At 37.1% G+C, this 18969-nt stretch overlaps 1 protein-coding gene across 1 annotated transcript; it reads right to left on the bottom strand.

Moving 5' to 3' along the window:
• Positions 1-15092: 15092 nt before the first annotated feature.
• Positions 15093-16151, bottom strand: LOC132564390 (forkhead box protein L2-like). The gene has a single exon (XM_060229043.1). The coding sequence runs from the start codon at positions 16149-16151 to the stop codon at positions 15093-15095; it is 1059 nt and encodes a 352-aa protein (XP_060085026.1).
• Positions 16152-18969: the final 2818 nt, after the last annotated feature.

The raw sequence follows: 18969 nt of genomic DNA, 5'->3' as shown, positions 1-18969 counted from the left end.
TACTGGCGGGAAAAAAATGAGAGAAAGGGAAAATCTAAGCCAATATAAGAGAGTGTTTAATTCGAAACGGTCCAATAATAACTGGTTCAAGCCACGCCATTAAAAGAAAGATTAAAATATAGATCTATTGACCTTTTGCCTTTTGGTGTATCTCCTTGTATTTTTCAGGAGTCTCTGTGTAAATTTTTCTTTTGTTCATATTTTGTCGAAGATCATTGAGTTTGAGTTTGATTATGATTTTGTTAACAAGTTGGTATTATATATATATATACGTTCCATTAATTGGAATATTGATAATTCATAGCAATCAAAGCTTGATTGATATAAGTATATCTGTATATTTTGCCAGTATTGAAATAGAAATTTCGCAACTTTAAGTAATTTCCTAAAGTTGTTCACAAAACTCAATGGATCACTTGAGAGAACATAAAATATTCCCATCAAGAAGTACACGTGAATCATCATCTGATTGATGTGAAACTGTTCTATAAACGCTCTAAAACCTTATAGTAATACGTGAATCTTTGATCTGTCTATGTTGATAAACTATGTGTACCGCTGGTGAATTATATATGTATGCTGAAAAAATGCCCAATGACTATATAACTATCAGAATAAAGTTACCTTCAATTTTATCGAAGTGACATTTATTAGTATTATTAAATCGAGGTACCAGAGAGAAATATTCAGTAGTATTGGTATGTCGAGATGACACAGAGAAATATTTAGTAGTATTGGTATGTCGAGATGACACAGAGAAATATTTAGTAGTATTATTATATAAAGATGACAGAGAGAAATGTTTAGTATTATTATTATATAAAGATGACAGAGAGAAATGTTTAGTATTATTGATATATCGAGGTGACAGAGAAGAAATATTTAGTAGTATTGGTATGTCGAGATGACACAGAGAAATGTTTAGTATTATTATTATATAAAGATGACAGAGAGAAATGTTTAGTATTATTGATATATCGAGGTGACAGAGAAGAAATATTTAGTAGTATTGGTATGTCGAAATGACAGAGAGAAATGACCAAGGTAAACTGATCAGTCTTGAACTTTCTCTTAAGAATAAAAGGTCACTTTGTCGCCAGTTGTTTGTTATGTTTTTAGCAAGATCTCGCAGTCGCGAGACTAGGCAGTCGCTTGTAAACAAACGACCGGGGCTCTTAGACGGACCGCTTCGATCTGTGACACTCGCAACACGAGGCGTGAGATCTAATTAGGCCTAGGAAAGGTGTCACAATGAGAAGCCATACTGCATATTGTTTAATTATATCCTATCAGCGTCAGAACACACAAGAATGTTATAAATGCCATGTTGTGTTTTTATAACAACGAAATAGCAGTTATTATTATACTTTTATTATTTCATACGACACATTCCGGTTTTGTTTTTGATAATTTCGCAATATCAATCAACCGATCGAACTAAACCACACAGAGAATCGCACATCTGTGCGCATGATACACTCACGATACACGCACGATGTGCGCACGCTATTTTTGGTACGTTGTGCGATCCCACAACTGTAGTATTATTATATCAAGATTACAGAGAGAAATATTTATTTGTATTGGTATATCGAGGTGACAGAGAGAGATGTTTAGTTGTATTGGTATATCGAGGTGACAGAGAGAAATATTTAGTAGTATTGGTCTGTCGAGGTGGTAGAGAAAAAAATATTAGTATCGGTATATCGAGGTGACAGAGAGAAATATTTAGTAACATTGGTATATCGAGGGTGTTACAGAGTAATATTTAGAAGTATTTCTATATCGAGGTGACAGAGAGAAATATTTCGTAACATTGGTATAACGAGGGTGTTACAGAGTAATATTTAGAAGTATTTCTATATCGAGGTGACAGAGAGAAATATTTAGTAACATTGGTATATCGAGGGTGTTACAGAGTAATATTTAGAAGTATTTCTATATCGAGGTGACAGAGAGAAACATTTCGTAACATTGGTATATCGAGGGTGTTACAGAGTAATATTTAGAAGTATTTCTATATCGAGGTGACAGAGAGAAATATTTCGTAACATTGGTATATCGAGGGTGTTACAGAGTAATATTTAGAAGTATTTCTATATCGAGGTGACAGAGAGAAATATTTAGTAATATTATAATATCGAGGTGACAGAGAGAAATATTTAGTATTATTATTATATCAAGATGACAGAGAAATTTTTAGCAGTAGTGTTATATCGAAGTGACAGAGAGAAATATTTAGGAGTATAAATTGTATCGAGCAGACGAAGAGAAATATTTAGTATTATTATTATATAAAGGTGACAAATAGAAATATTCTGTAATATTATTATATCGAGGTGACAGAGAAAAAATATTTATTAGTATTGGTATATCCAGATAACAGAGAGAAATGTTTAGCAGTATTATCATATCGAGGTGACAGAGAGAAATATTTAGTTGAATTGGTATATCAAGTTGGTAGAGAGAAATATTAAATAGTATTGGTATATCGAAGTGGTAGACAGAAATATTTAGTAGTAGAATTATATCGATGTGACAGAGAGAAATATTTAGTAGTAGTATTATATCGATATGACAGAGAGAAATATTTAGAAGCAGTATTATATCCAGGTGACAGAGAGATATATCTAGTAGTAGTATTATATCGAGGTGACAGAGAAATATCAAGTAGTATTGGTATATCGAGGTGACAAAGAGAAATATTCAGTAGTATTATTATATCGATATGATAGAGAGAAATATTTAGTAGTATTATTATATCGATATGATAGAGTGTGATACCGGGTAATATTTTTATATAGAGGTAGTAGAGAGTGATGCTAAATAATATTATTATATCGAGGTGGTAGCGAGTGATGCTCTTTATTATTTTTATATCGAGGTGGTAGCGAGTGTGCTAAGTAGTATTTTTATATCGAGGTGGTAGCGAGTAATATTAAATAGTATTTTTATAAGCTTATATACTATTTAATGACAAACGTCGATAATAGAATTTCATGGTAAATTTCCTGATTAAGGTCAGGTATCTTCCGCACTGTTTGACACATATATGGTTGTATAGTGAAGATGAACATCCGCTAATCATATGATCCACAATAGATAATTAGTAAGTGTTCTCTATTTGTTTTTCATTTCTGTGCACACCACCAACGTATCTTCCGAAAACAGATACATTTTATCACTGTACTATTTAGTTTCAACTTTTGATCACATGTAACCTAAACTTTATCTAGATTTGATGATGAATTTAATGTTTTAAGAAATATGGAATTAAACAAGCGTTTTGGCTTATATAACTGTGGACGACTGTTGACAGTTGGTACCATGTGACTTCCTATGCTTCTCAGCCTTGTCAAGGCTCACGCTGTCGGTAGCCAAATTAGCCATTGACTACTTTTATTTTTAATTGGCTACTCAAAATACAGGGTGGCTACTAAATTGGCTATTGTGTTATTTTTCTTTAAAAAAATACCCTAACAATACGATAATAAAGCCCACAAATTCGCTCTGTGAACTCGGTGTACTTTCGTGTCCACGTGTGTATTGTAAGCCTACTAGCTGACACGCTTACATAATCCGGGGGCCCTGCGCCAGAGGCAGTGCCGTCACAGTTGAGCGCACTCGATCATGTCTTTGTTAGACTAATTATTGGAAGTTTTAAACGACAGTACATATTATAATTGGTGTTAACCTTGTTATGGCTGAGATAATTGGATAACCCATGGCCATCGGTCCGTGTTCAAACCGAGTGGGGATTCCCCACATTCACATGTCACTTAAACGCTTGAATGTGTATTTAGCCAACCTGAAAAAGCGCTTTAATGATTCAGAATGACACAAGCATGGCGAAGACGTCTACGATAGGATGATTGTTTCTGGTATCACAACAGATAAAAACGATCGGCTTTTGGCTTTTGTGGGTAATGACGGTGTTAGAAATCACAGCCTTACTAATTATCCCAAAGCACGCGTGTTGTTTCGTTACGTAGTGAGTAGGCCTATCTACTACCAGCAGACTGTACGCAATGTAAACATGACGGGCTACATTTTTACCCTGACAGGTGTACTACAGTGACATTCGTTTACAATACAGAACAATGCAAATATAGAAATAAATTCAAGGACAGCTAGTGTATTTCAAACAAGTGTCAATACAGAAAAATGTAACTTATCTAATGAGAGTGTCATTAATTAAAGTAAAATTGCTTTGTTATTTATATTGGTTATGTATTGTAAAGTATTATTCATTGGTGCTTTGTAATAAAGAAGTTTAAAATTAAACTTTTCCATAATGTAAGATTAATTAGGTATAGTTGATTTAATTTCTCGAAAGGGCTTCAATCAAACGTTACGCACCAATATGCCAAGGCTACTCTCTGACAAAATTGGCTACTAAAAATCACACTTGGCTATTTTTTTGGCTACTGATAATTTTGGTTCAGGTGCTTGTTATCGGTCATACAAATAGCGACCGGATGACGTAGTCTAAGTACGCAATTAGTCTATATCAGTTAGTGGTTTCATTGGGTCAGAAAATGATAATGGTATATCATATTGGGATGTATTCTACATAACTGCTGTACATTAAATAATTTAACTTTATCATTATTACGCAGTCGGATACGACGCCATTAGACATGCGACTTTTAGAAATACCAGCCATTAGCAATGCATTATTTAAACCAACAATATATTGTTAGAAGAATATACGAACAGGCCGAATGGTGGACGATTTTGCGATTGTATAACATGGCGACTGATAAAAATACATATCGCTTTTTGGAAGCAAGTTGATAAACACAGGCCATAAACATATCGATACACGATTCCATTGGGGAAGATATTTGGCAGAACATTCTAGACTTATTTTTGATATGATGCAATACACGGAAGAATGTAGTATTCCTTGAATGTTTTTGAAGATTGACTTTGAAAAGGCCTTTGATTCGGTTTTGCATAGTAAAGCTAATTCGCCAATAAATCGGGGGCAGGGGGGGGGGGGGGGGGCAGATTAAAAAAAAAATAAGCATGGCTGTCGTCAAGGCGACCCAATAGCACCGTACTTGCTTATCCTTTGCGCAGAAATTTTAGCAATACGTATTAGAAACTGTCACGCACACCTGTATGTTTACCTGTGCATTGTTATTGAGTTGGTCACGTGAGCGGGTATGCGAGTGTGAGCCAAACAGTGGACATTGACTGTCCAGGTGACCAGCACGCCTTTGTTCTGTTTTCGTTACCTGTTTGCCGAGTTTATTTCAATAATACCTCACCACCATATAAACAATAGCGTATTCCCACCGGCAGCCCATAATTTACATAACAAAGAAAATAAATATTCCGTGAAAGCTTGGTAAACGCACCGCGCATAAAAACCTACTTCCGCTTATGGCAGCCATCACCGACTGAGGAGCGACATTTCTTCTACGGTTTTCAGGCATTTCTTAGTGTTTCACGTGTGTGTTGTACAGTATCTGTATTTGGTTCTTACATTTATTGTTGACAGGTCTTTCTTCGTGGTTTGTGTTGTCAGTCCCTGTTTTTGCCGTTTTCGGCCTTTCTGTGTTGGTTGGTTACCGCACACGTGGACTGTTTTAGGCTACGATACCGCTGTGTAGAAGGCCCTCTTGGTGTCTCCTACTGTTTGTTTTGTTACCATTTACTGCTGTCAACTATTCGGTGTTTTTCACTCGTTATTTCTTTTTCTCGTGCGTTGCTGGTCGCTGCCCGCCGAGCAGTATGACAGGTAAGAAGGGCAGAGTGCTTCTAAAACTCGTCAGGGAGATTGCGGTCATGTCATCCTCGATGGGAAGTCCAATTATCACAGAATGGACTTTGGACAGGTCAGTTTTCAGAGCCATCTGTATGGTGTGGGAGACTCCCCTAGTGGATCTGTTTGCCACAGCTCTGAATTTTCAAATTCAGACGTTTGTGTCGCCTGTCCCAGATCCTATGGCATGGGCAGTAGATGCTCTGTCCCTAAGCTGGGAGGTCTTCTGGCCTATGCTTTTCCTCCCTTCAATCTGTTGGGCAGAGTGCTGCAGAAGGTCAGGGAGCACGACTGCTCAGTTCTTCTGATAGCACCTCTGTGGCCCAGACAGCCCTGGCTTCCTGCTCTTCTGGACTTATTGATAGACCTTCCATTGGCTATCCCTCCCAAATGGAATCTTCTCAGTCAACCCAATACAGACAGTTCCATCGGAACCCAGAGCGCCTCCACTTTCACGCGTGGAGGCTATCTCGGTCTCCCTCCTCCAGGCAGGCTTTTCTGAAGAGATTACAGATTGCATCACCAGATCAATACGATCTTCCTCATCTGCCGTCTACCAATCAAGATGGTCAGCCTTCTGTGATTGGTGTCACAGCAGGAAGATTGATCCACTCTGTTCCTCTATTCAATCGATAGCTGAGTTTCTCCTTTATCTTTTTAAGGTTAAGAAATTAACTCCAGGCACTATACGTGGCTATCGTTCTGCCATTGCCAATGTTTTTTCCTACCGAGGGCGTTCAAATATCGGAAATTGTTCCTCCTTGTCCAATCTTCTCAGATCCTTCTCGTTGGAGAAGCCTCGGGTTAGACTGCTGATGCCACAGTGGGATTTGGCTTTGGTCTTAGATTCTCTTACTAAGCCTCCTTATGAGCCCTTGGCTTCTGCTCCTTCCAAGTTTCTCTCTTGGAAGACAGTTTTTTTGATAGCGTTGGCTTCTGGGAGACGGAGAAGTGAAATCCATGCTCTATCCTCTTCTTCTTCTTGTCTCAGGTGGTCTCGGGACTATTTCTCGGTTACCCTTCTTACTGATCCTTCTTTTTTGGCAAAGAATCAGGTTCCTAATTTTTCACCAGTGCCTATCAAGATTCCTGCCTTAAAGGAGGTCTCTGGTGCTGAGAATCAGAATTTGTTACTCTGTCCTTGTAGGGCTTTGGGATTTTATCTCGATAAAACCAAAGGGGGGGGGGGGGGTCTAGATCCCGTCTGTTCTTGCCCATTAAATCAAGGCAGACTGATATCTCTGCTCAGACTATTTCCAGGTGGATTTGTGACACCATCAGGACTGCTTATGAGTGGTCTAGTGCTGACACTTCTGACAGGGTTAGAGTGAGGGCACATGAGGTTAGAGCTCTTTCAGCATCTTGGGCCCTTTTCAATGGTGCCTCATTCGAGGATATCATGGCGTCAGCCTTCTGGCGAGGCCGTAACACCTTTGCGGATTTTTACCTTCGGTCGCTTTCCTCCCATGCAGATGGATTGTACTCTCTGGGTCCTCTTGTCACTGCTCAGACAGTCTCATGTCCCCCAGTCAATTCTTAGAAAGGCTACCTTGCGGCTCAGAAGGATTTTTAGAGTTTTAATTGTTAATATCCTTTACCCTTATGGGTTTTTAATGCTGTTTTTTGCTACGATTAGTGATTGTCTGCGAAGACTCCTCTACGGTAAGACAAATTCGCTATTGTTTATATGGTGGTGAGGTATTATTAAAATAAACTTGAGGTTTTTGTAGTAAAACCAATGTTTATGATATAATACTCACCACCATATATTGGAGGTCCCTCCCTCCTCCCCTTGTCTTCTCATCCAATTTGTTTGGGTGCGGAAGTGAGGTTTTGGGTCATGCGCGGTGCGTTCGTACCAAGCATTAAGGGTCCTCTCACGGGATATTTATTTTCTTTGTTATGTAAATTATGGGCTGCCGGTGGGAATACGCTATTGTTTATATGGTGGTGAGTATTATATCATAAACATTGGTTTTACTATAAAAACCTCAACTTTATGGCGTCAGTGACTTTGTTTAGTCGTGGAAATGAAGCCCAGACATCTGACTGGGGTAAGTATTCTTTCTTTCTTTCGTAATATGCTGTTTTATGTGGTTGTTTATTGCCATATTTACGATGTCCTTCTTATAGGTCAAGCTATCTATTGTCGGTGCGTGTTCGGTCATGTGTAGCTTTCAGTGTTTACGATGCATGTTTATTTTCTAGGATTTAACGTTGAATTAGGCTGGATACATTTGAAAATTGTTATTGTACATCTAGATTGGCTATTTTGTCAGTTATTTAGTCGTTGTAAAACCGTAAAGTACACGTAGAAATGTGGTTACGTTCGTGTTAAAAAAAGTATGGAAGCCGTGGGTGGAAGTCGTGTGCGCATGAACCGGTGTGAGAGTGTCACGGTATAAATTGTATGGAAGGCCGTTAGCGTCGTGTATGTTTCGCGTAACGATATGGTTGTTTTGTTGAATTTTGATATTGTGTATTTTATCACGCACCGTAGAATTGTAAAATGTAGTCGTGTATTCCCCTTGTATTACACAAACAAGTAATAGATTATTGATTATGAATAATGTTAATTTACTGGTTAGTTGTAAGAAACTTTGTGAGTTATATGTAATTGTAGTCATGGGTGGAAGGATGAACGTTTAGTAGTCTTTTGTTTTTGTTTAAAGCTTCACATGATGGGTAAATCACCATAGAGCCTACAGAAGGTCAGCACCGCTGGAGCGCCTGGTCTTCGCCGTGCAGTAACGGGACCGACCAACGTTACATCTCAGTTACTCAGGGTCTAGGTCAACTGCAAAGAAGGATTGTCTCCAGGGACAGGCTGTCATGTAGCGACTCGGCTGTAATATGTAAGCTAGTCACCGCCCTATCAGTGAGGGAGTTTTCATGATACGGTTGCTTTGTCAGCAATTCGTCTTTGTGTTGGGAACTGAGCGAGTCGTTCCTTTACAACTCGGACTTTGTCAGTCTACGGAAGCTGTTTTGCGTGCACCCTCCGTGTGCACTGTTCGACACATTGGAGATGTTGATTGTGAGACCACCTTGTACCTTGTCTGTGAAGAGACTGTAGCCATCTTTACTGTTAAAGTGTGTAAATGGAGAGTAATTGTGAGTGTGACTGGGTGTCTGTAGTTTTCATGTTCTCTATGTTAATAAATTTGTGTATATGTTCATTTGTTGTATTCTTGTGTTGATTTCCTGATATACTGCACAGAGGCCCGTCCCACGTTACAGAAACAATTGCAAGATATTTAGTGTGTGTTATGTGTGCTAGGTGTTTGAAAATGTTGATCAACTTGTATAAAACATAACTATACAATGAACTGGTTGAAAGTGATGTGAAGACGTTGTGAAAAAATACTGGAGATATTTGAAAATAATAGCTATGGTAAAATAGACTATGGAAATATTTATATTTTGTACGTAGGAATGGTGTATGGTGTGTGGTGTGCGAGAACCCTTCTGTGGAGGGGGCATTATTTGTAAGGGAGTGATCCCAGAGTCCCAACCCCGGCAGTCTCAATTATCATATCATATAAACACTACCAAACCCAAAAATGCATAGTTACCAATGTAATTCGAATGCACCATAAACAAACGATTTCAACTCCAATGTACGGAAACTTAAATATTAATAATCATTTATCAACCGAAAAGTGCGATCAATGAAAGGAGCGGCAGAGAAACATTTACATAATTTAATAAGTGACTGTCTTGTTAATTTACTTCTTTACCTCAGTATGGACCTTGAGCCATGTCGAACCAGTTTCAACGCTTACTTCACCGTAGTCATGGCGACTAGATTAAAGTGTACTTCGGCCATATTTATCATATTTAACTGTAGACTACCGTCCCATGTTGATCGACCAAAATAATCATGTCCTGAAGATATAATTGACATATGCATATTGAACTTCCGGGCAAAGACTACCGTCTTTTGAACCTCGTCAGTGGAAGTTAGCGTCACGCTTATGTTTGGAAATCATGATTCACGGACATTCTGTAATATAACAAGTTTAGCGTATTCGTCCTCACAAGGCCATATCACGTGGTTGTTGACAGATTGGGCAAAAGCTGCATGTTGAATATACGTAGGGAAGCAGGACTTTCCGGCAAAGCAGAAGCTGTCGATGGATATGGCGAGGGCATAATTGCAGAGAACCACTAACTTACTATGCGAAACATCTGAAGATAACTCCTACAGAAAAAAAATTATTACAATGGAATTTCCATTCACTTTAATCTTCTCTGCGATAGAAGGAGGACATGTTGATTATTTTGTCTGCAAAGTAATTTCTCATGAATTATTCTGTGTGATTGTATAATTGTGACATTGAGTAAAATATGCTTTTGGGAAAAAAATAAAGCACAAGTTCGTTTTTTATTATATAACAATATATTTGACACTGAACTTCCTCCGTGCACTGTGAACATGTTCTTCAGTTAAAATTCTCCCGTAGTTGACTCCGCTTGACGCTGTTTTTTTTTTTTTTTTTTTTGCAGATTTTATAAGAAAGCGTGCATCCGGGATACTCCTGCTACATACGTACTGGTAAATCATTACAAATCGAACAATGGAAAATAGATGAAACCTTTTCGCATAAGACAACATGCATTTAATACAATTATATTCATTATATACGTTTTGTTATTTGATAATACTTAACAGCCTCCAGTTACCAGGCTCCATACATCAGTGATATTATTTGAAACGATATTTAAATATGTAAGACGTATATTATAAAACGTGTTTTAGTCAGCCCTTTGAAGTTGTATATTTGATTTAAGACTTACACTGTTACTATAATGTACCTTAGTCGGTGACGCTTGTACTTTGTCGATTCTGTCATCCTGAAATTCCGTGTAGCTTGGAACACCTTTACTTTCTTACTTTCATCCAAATGTTGTTGTTTGTCTGTCATCCGGAAATTACATGGAGTTCGGAACAACCAGGTCTTCTTGATGTGATCCAAAACTTGTTTGATTCTAAAAGTATATGGTTTCTTCCTGTCAACCGGAAGTTACAGGAGTGAGATGTGTACGTCTGAACATTTTACAGGAATGAGATGTGTATGTCTGAATATTTTACAGGAATGAGATCTATAAGTGTGAACATTTTACAGGAATCAGATGTTGATGCTGAACATTTTTCTCGGATGAGTTGTATACATCTGAACATTTTACACGGATGAGATCTATACGTCTTAACATTTTACAGGAATGAGATCTATACGTCTGAACATTTTACAGGAATGAGATGTGTACGTCTGAACATTTTACACGGATGAGATCTATACTTCTGAACATTTTACACGGATGAGATCTGAACATTTTACACGGATGAGATCTATAAGTCGGAACATTTTACAGGAATGAGATGTTTATGCTGAACATTTCTCATGAATGAGATATTAACGTCTGAACATTTTACAGGAATGAGATCTATATGTCTGAACACTTTACAGGAATGAGATCTATACGTCTGAACATTTTACAGGAATGAGATGTTGCTGTAGTATCTGAATCCTAAATCTTTATTCATTTTTACACAATATTATCAACATTCTGCATTATAAAAAATACACTCAGTTCGCCCCGATTCTGATGAGAGTGTATCTTGGAAGATAAAATCCAGACATCAAAGTGAAAACCGCCTAAAAGGGATCAGGGCCGGTTGTTTTAACACGGACCAGTAAATCCAGGCTTGGCCACTTTACTAAGGAAACCAGCGTCGTACATCCGTATTCTCATGGTCCTGATACAAAGATGGCGGACTCGTCTTTCAGAGCCAATTATGTGGGCCGACACACCGAGAGAAATGTATTGTAGAAACAGTCAAATCAAGACCCGTGTACAGACAGGTTTTCTTTCAGACTCCGTGAAATCTCCTACTTTCTGTGCCATGCTTTAATGGCGCTCTACTGTTTGTTTGTTCATAAGAGCTGATTGGGAAACAAGTGCTTAGTTTTCGCTAATATTTGCATTTCTTCATGCAAGGCAAAGTCTTTTAGATTACTTGTACTGTCGCTCAGAGTCTCACTACCAAAGCGCCAACAGGAAACGCCTGGCTACGGTACAGTGAACTTTCCCCGCTGACAGCTCTTTATGAACATCTCCACTCAGCTCACTTCCCGTGTCTTGTCGGCCCAATTTCATTATTTTCCCTATACATCCATCATTGATTATATACATTTTTTGTATATCTCCAGTAATACACCAAGCTAACCATTCATAACGGTATCTAGATAGATATTATGATTTGTTTAAAATTCTTACGAACACTGGCACGAGTTTGGCATACACACCCCGAATTTGTATTCTTTATAGATGTTCAAGATACATCAACAATCAAACTAATTAAACTCGGTGTTAATAACATTATCTTCTATGTCTTGTAAGTTTCTTAACTTATCTTTTTCTTCAAAATTTGAAGGAGTCTTCGAAGAACAGTATATCAGCTCCTTTTATCATTTTTTTCTATTTGGTTCATATTTAAAGGTGCTTAATGAATAAAGTTTAGTAAAACCTTGTGCTTTTATCTTTATAATTGTACAATAATATTGTGATCAGTTTGTAGATAAGTATACTTGTATAGTAATACATGTTATGTTGCTAATATTTTTTCTAACATAATTTGTACATATTTCAGTATACCTATTACATACTCAAAATTAAAACAATAAAATGATTTATTTTTTAATCTGATCAATTTTTAGAGTTCAGTATTGTAAAAAATATTACATATTACAGTCCAACACATGCTATCATGTACAGAAAAATCTCTTTATATTATATACAGAAAAATGTGTCTACAGCGTAAAATATGTTTAGTTATTGTATGATAGTTGTTTTAATCATATTTTAGCCAATGAAATATAGACATATACCTCTTTGATATGCTGTCGAGTACTGAAAAGTTGTAATAGTGTCCGCGAAAAGCCTAGTTAGCTTACTCCGTTTACATCTATTCTAAATATGCCAGTAATTTTGTCATTTTGCTTGTGAAAATGTAATAAACTGAACCTTCGATAATGTCTCCAGTAATTATAAATATATCTAACAGGTACGTCTAATATTCATTGTAGTATCTTTCACGAGTTATTTCTGAAGACACTATAATATATCCTCCACCTTGCTACAATTCACACATCAACACTGTTCATTGCCTTGAGAGAATGAGGAACATTTCAGATTCATCAATACCATTGATTCATACACAGGGCATAATTATTTTAGTTTATAAATCTACAGTAAATGTCAGATCTCATTAGTTTCTACAATTCATTGGCTATATGGTTCAGATATCAGACATCAGAAAACCACATCCGGGAAATTAAGAATGAATCTTTTTACGAAATAAAAGTTTCAGTATTCTCACTAATTTTCATAATTTGCACTGTTATTTCATTTCAACAACTGGAAAAGATTCGAAGAAAACTCATGTTGATTGATTTCAATATTAAGCAAAACATTGAGTATTCATTGCGGTAAATGTTTGATTTCAGTAAAACTTGTTTGTGAGAATAAAAAAAAATATTTTCCTTAATAATATACCGATTTATTATTATTTATCTTTTATTTCACTTTTCCAGATTTTGGTTATCGTCTTTACAGAAGTAAGTATATTTGCTAGTCAATGTTTTAATATTTGAAATTTCCCGTCATTTGAGAACAGACAATTATATCTTTAAATATTCTCTGAGTACTTACTCATAAACATTTGTGAGCATTCTGTTTCGACGGACACGAAACCTCCCAAGAGCAATATACACAGGTAGATGTTCAAACTTCTATTAGTATAATAATGTTACATTAATAACAATTATGTAGTTTATGAGTTTTGTATATGTGTTACGTTTAATAAGCTTAAACATTTATATTACATTATACAGCCAAAGGAATTTTTCAACTTTTGATATCAACTTTTTTACATATCTACCGATATTCAGCAATGTTTATATAATATGATTAATTTTCAAATATTGTTTACTTTGACGTTTTAATGATTGCTCAAAAAGCACACAAGTGAATAAGTGAATACCACCTTTTAATGCATGTTAAGAATTAGATACAGTAGAACCAAACAATCAATTTAATTGTATAACAAAGCTGGTTCGTCTTCTAGGACTAGCCAATGATGTTAAGTACTAATTTTGCAGTCTAGGAGACAACTGAGAAAAATCCGACGTGATCATGAGAATGGCATCATTCACAAAAAGAGACCCAACAACAAAGCTTACAGCTGGACATTTACTATCACTCATGTTTCACTGTCGCTCAAGGTTACATGTCCCACACTATAAGTGCTACTAAAATCTAGTATGTATATCAGCACCAGAATTATTTTGAAGGATTGTACAAAGGACAGACAAGAGAATACATTCTTTTATACCAGTGAAGTGACAGAGAGAATGCAAGCCGAATTATAATTAATAGCATCAAGCTACATTTACTAATTTGTCCTTCTGTGACTCATGAGTGTATGTGAGGGGGATCAAACATGGAAATGTTAACGGTAAGTTAGAAAATAAAGATCTGCCGAAATCGTTTGATATAGAAGGAGGTATATCAACATCATCAGTAAATATTCAATGGCGGATAATAAGTAATTATTATGATAACGAGAAAATCACGACACGAATTAGTATTCTTTATCAAGAGGAGAACGTATGATTGAAATAAGTATTCAGTCATAAACCAATTTCGTTCGCATTTAATTTGTGAACATAGATAATTAAATATATTAGTATGCTAATGTTGTTTTGTTAACTACAATCAAAATATCCCTCCATAGCCATTCATCCGTTACTTCATATTGTTTATATATGGCCATTTTTAGTAGAAGTAGGTGCCAAACCGATGTGGAATTAAATTGGAATTCGGTAGGTCAGGTAAACCGACATTTCGCTTAAGTTGTTTGTAAAAATACTATATTTTAGAGAGCTTATTAGGTGTGTATTCTCGAATGAATTTATCCTAAAATTAATAAAATGTTGGGTATGACGATATTTCTGTATATATGGCAGACATGCATCACATTTACGGATAGCGTTTTCAACAATATTTACTTCAGCACCAAAGATTGTTCTCAATTACAAATTAGCAATAATACCTTGAAATAAGTAAAATGTATCGGGCTTGTTGAACAGTACTTTTAAAAGTACAATGAATTTCTGAAGTTACGAAAGAGAAGTAACACCTTGGTCATTTATGTTCTAGAAATATTACCAGTTTTACACATACGTCTAGATAAACACAAACTGGATTCTATATTGGTAGAACGTATGATATACTATACATTTCCTTACATGTCTTACCTCTCACCCCAGTATGTGTAATGTACGGCATTGAGGGAGTCTCCCTGCTGTCGATAGGGGCGAAAAGGAAACGGTCCTGAGGGACTCGCAGAGTTATAGTCATTCAACTGGGAGTAGGTGGTTCCTGCACTTGGAGACAGCTGAACGCCCGGTGGTAGCGGATTGTACCCACAGGAGCTTAGGGTGGAGCCAGGAGGGGGAACATGCGCCTGCGTACGGGGGTTAAAGTTACTGATCTGGGACATACCCATACCCTGATGTGCAGAAAAATTGTGGGTAACGGCCCAAGGCGAGTAATGCGAATATTGAGAGAATGGGGGTGGGGAAAAATACGGCTTTGCAAGCTGAGCAAAGTCGTTATAAGGACCGCAATGGTTGTCAGCAAAAAGGGGTTTAGGGAGAGATATGGCTGCTCTGTATGGCCGTCTCATCCGTCGACGTCGTTGATAATTTCCCTTTTCAAACATGTCGTTGAAAGCAGGATCCAAAGTCCAGAAGTTGCCCTTTCGCTCACCACCACCTTCTCTTGGTACTTTTACGAAACACTCATTGAGGCTGAGGTTATGTCTGATGGTGTTTTGCCATCCTTTCTTATTTCTCTCGTAGTAAGGAAACTTACTGATAATATACTGATATATTCCACTTAATGTCAGTCGATTGTCACCAGACTCTTTGATCGCCATGGCAATTAAGGCGACGTATGAAAATGGCGGCTTTTGGTCCGGATCTGAATACTTATTACTCTCGTCCTCTAACTTCCGGCATTTGGAATCCCTTGGAATGGTCATAATGGGTGTTTCTTCTTTGATCTTGGTATCTACTTTGGCTTGTTTTAGATCGTCTGCCTCAGACATTTTGTCATCACAGTGTTGGCTGTTCTGGAGTCTAGCCGCTACCCCGTACGACACTTTGGAAGAATATTCATAATTCGGCGACGAACAACCACTCCCAACATGTTGCTTCCAACTTTTTGTCACTTCACTTGCACTGTCTACATTGTCACTAAACCCTTCCGGTCTTTTTCCCTCACGAAACAATCTAAATTTTATGTCCATAAGAGGTTTTATCCTTTCCCTAGAGAGCAGAGTTATGGAAACAAATACTACTGTTTCTATAGACATGCATTACAGCTAGTCACTAACTATAAACATATTCTACTAACGACGGTGTCTTTTTCCTACTTTAACCCAAATGGACAGCCTTTTCAAAACAACATATTAGATAATGTAGAACGTCTGTTTGACCGGAACCTATCTGATCAATGTACAGGAATATATGGAGGTAACGTCCGTGATTTACCCGTTGATTTGCTTACCTCTTATTTTTTAAGAATCCTTGTTAGATTTCACATATTGTGTATACTGTGTTTGTGAATAAAAGTTAAATGGAAAAATGTTTTGTCTTTAGAGGGGTTTCTTTCAGGGGAGGGAGGGGGGATATATCATTTCACTTAGGGTGATTATTCATACACTTTATCTAGGGTGATTTGTCCCAAACAAACGATCAAAAAATACCAAGTAATCCTTCATTGTTCAGTAATCAAATACTGTTTAGTAATTATAAACAAATTTTAGATATATCAATTGAAAAGAAATATAGTATTGTTATTTTTGTTAAAGTTTTGTAATTACATTAGCTGGGATCATCTGCTATCGAGGACAATAGGAGTAAAATATCTTGTCCAAATACACAATTACGTCAAAACAAGACACTTTCCAGTTAAGAAATACCCGATGTATTATTAAGTGTAAAGAAATTTATTATCTTGCTGCATATATATATGTACAGTGTCTGTAATTCTATCTTGTAAATATTTATTATACAGAACGGTAATGTATACTAACGGAAAAAAGAAACTGTGCATCACTAAAATTTAATTATCTCGGAAACTACCGAACATTTCTCAATAAAATTTCATGGGCATATTTATCGTGTCATACCACACGCTATCACGTGATTAAGTCACCTACCGCACGTGCATTTTGCGACCTACCCGGGCAATATGATCAACACCTAATTGGAAGGCAGTACACGTGTCAGTGAATACCTATCGTTATTTTTGTGTCAATATCCCTCTGTGGGTACCATATGAACCAAAAAACATCCTAGTTTCAAGAAAAAGCGATTTCTGATAATGCCACGGTTGACGGAAAATGAGCGTTTGCGGATAATCGGCATGCTTGAGGCAGGAATGACCCAAAATGACATCGCACAGCGTTTCAATGTCCATAGGAATACCATACAGTCTTTAGCAAGACGTTATCGGCAATATGGAATCACTCGGGATAGACCGCGTTCAGGACGTCCGCGTGTGACGTCACATCAACAGGACAAATGCATACGGTTAACGCATCTAAGGAATCATTTCCAAACGGCCAGTTTAACGTCTAGGAACATTCCTGGACTAAGAAATATCCACCCAAGAACCGACCGTAACCGATTGAGAGAACACGGAATCCGGCCGCGACGCCCCGCCATACGTCCTGTATTGCAACAACGTCATCGCCAAGCAAGATTAGCGTGGTGCCGTAGGCATATCCGATACACCCAACGTAAAAGGACGGGTAGTTTATTCACGGAGGAGTCGAGATTTCACTTAGACAGCAGTGACGGCCGTAACAAAGTGTATCGCCGTGTTGGAGAACGATTCCAAGATGCCTGTGTCGTAGAACGACGTTCTTTTGGTTGTGGCAGTGTTATGGTCTAGGGAGGGATCACTACCCATCGCAGAACTCCTCTTGTGTTAGTCCAAGGTAATTTGACCGGGATTCAATACAGAGATGCTATCATTCGACAACATCTTGTGCCCTTCATACGTGCCCAACAACGTCAAGTGACGTTACAGCAAGACAATGCCCGTCCGCATGTTGCTCGTGTTGTTACCGACTACTTAAACCGACAGAACATCAATGTTCTTCCATGGCCAGCCGTCTCGCCATATTTGGCACCAATCGAGCATGTGTGGGACGAGATGGAACGTCGTCAACGTCAGCTGCCTAATCAGCCAATGACGTTAAATCAACTCGGCCAAGACTTGATCAGAGTTTGGAACAATATTCCCCAGCACTTCTTCGGCACATTAGTTCGCTCCATGAGACGTCGTTGCCAAGCTTGCATTGACGCAAACGGTGAACACACTCGATATTGACATTGAGAACTCGGTTTTGACCCCATAAGGATTTGAACCCCTGTGAAATGAATTGTTACTCAAATCAATTTGAAAATCTATATTGATTTTGTTGTAATGAAATCTATAAAGCAACATGCAAACTTTTAACCTAATATTATAAGAATTATAGATTTTATAAACGTTTCTCCGGTGCACAGTTTCTTTTTTCCGTTGGTATACTATTTTACGGTAATTCGCTGATTGAAGGTTATTAACGGAGGCAAAATCAAGCCAGCAATTTCTTTTCAGTTATTAGAATTTAAATGTTGTTTAACATGTTAACAATATGTAGGTTTTATTTGACGTTTAATCATATGGAATACGCTATTGCCTTGTATAACTAAACAAATATTGTAAATAGTATACTGGACAATACTGTACACAAAACACATAATAACACATTATTAAATATATGAAATGTATATTATACTTTACACGCTTTATACAATACTATACAGGAAACACTTCAACAAGAGAAATTATACTCAGAAAACGGTTCAACAAGAAAAATGATGCTAAGGAAACGGATTGATAAAAGAATGCATACACAGGTTGTTATACACAACTGTATATAGATAAAATATAGCAGGGTTATTACAAATTAGACACGCCACACTAACTATATAAGGTAAAATAAAGCAGGGTTATTACAAACTGGACACAGTACACTAACTGTATAGAGGTAAAATATAGCAGGGTTATTA

The sequence above is a fragment of the Ylistrum balloti genome, unplaced genomic scaffold, assembly GCF_031769215.1.
Source record: "Ylistrum balloti isolate Yb309-2 unplaced genomic scaffold, AGI_CSIRO_Ybal_v1 Utg372246, whole genome shotgun sequence".
NCBI classification, from domain to species: Eukaryota; Metazoa; Mollusca; class Bivalvia; order Pectinida; family Pectinidae; genus Ylistrum; species Ylistrum balloti.
Note: the sequence above shows the minus strand (reverse complement) of the source record. Positions and strands in the feature narration are given on the sequence as shown.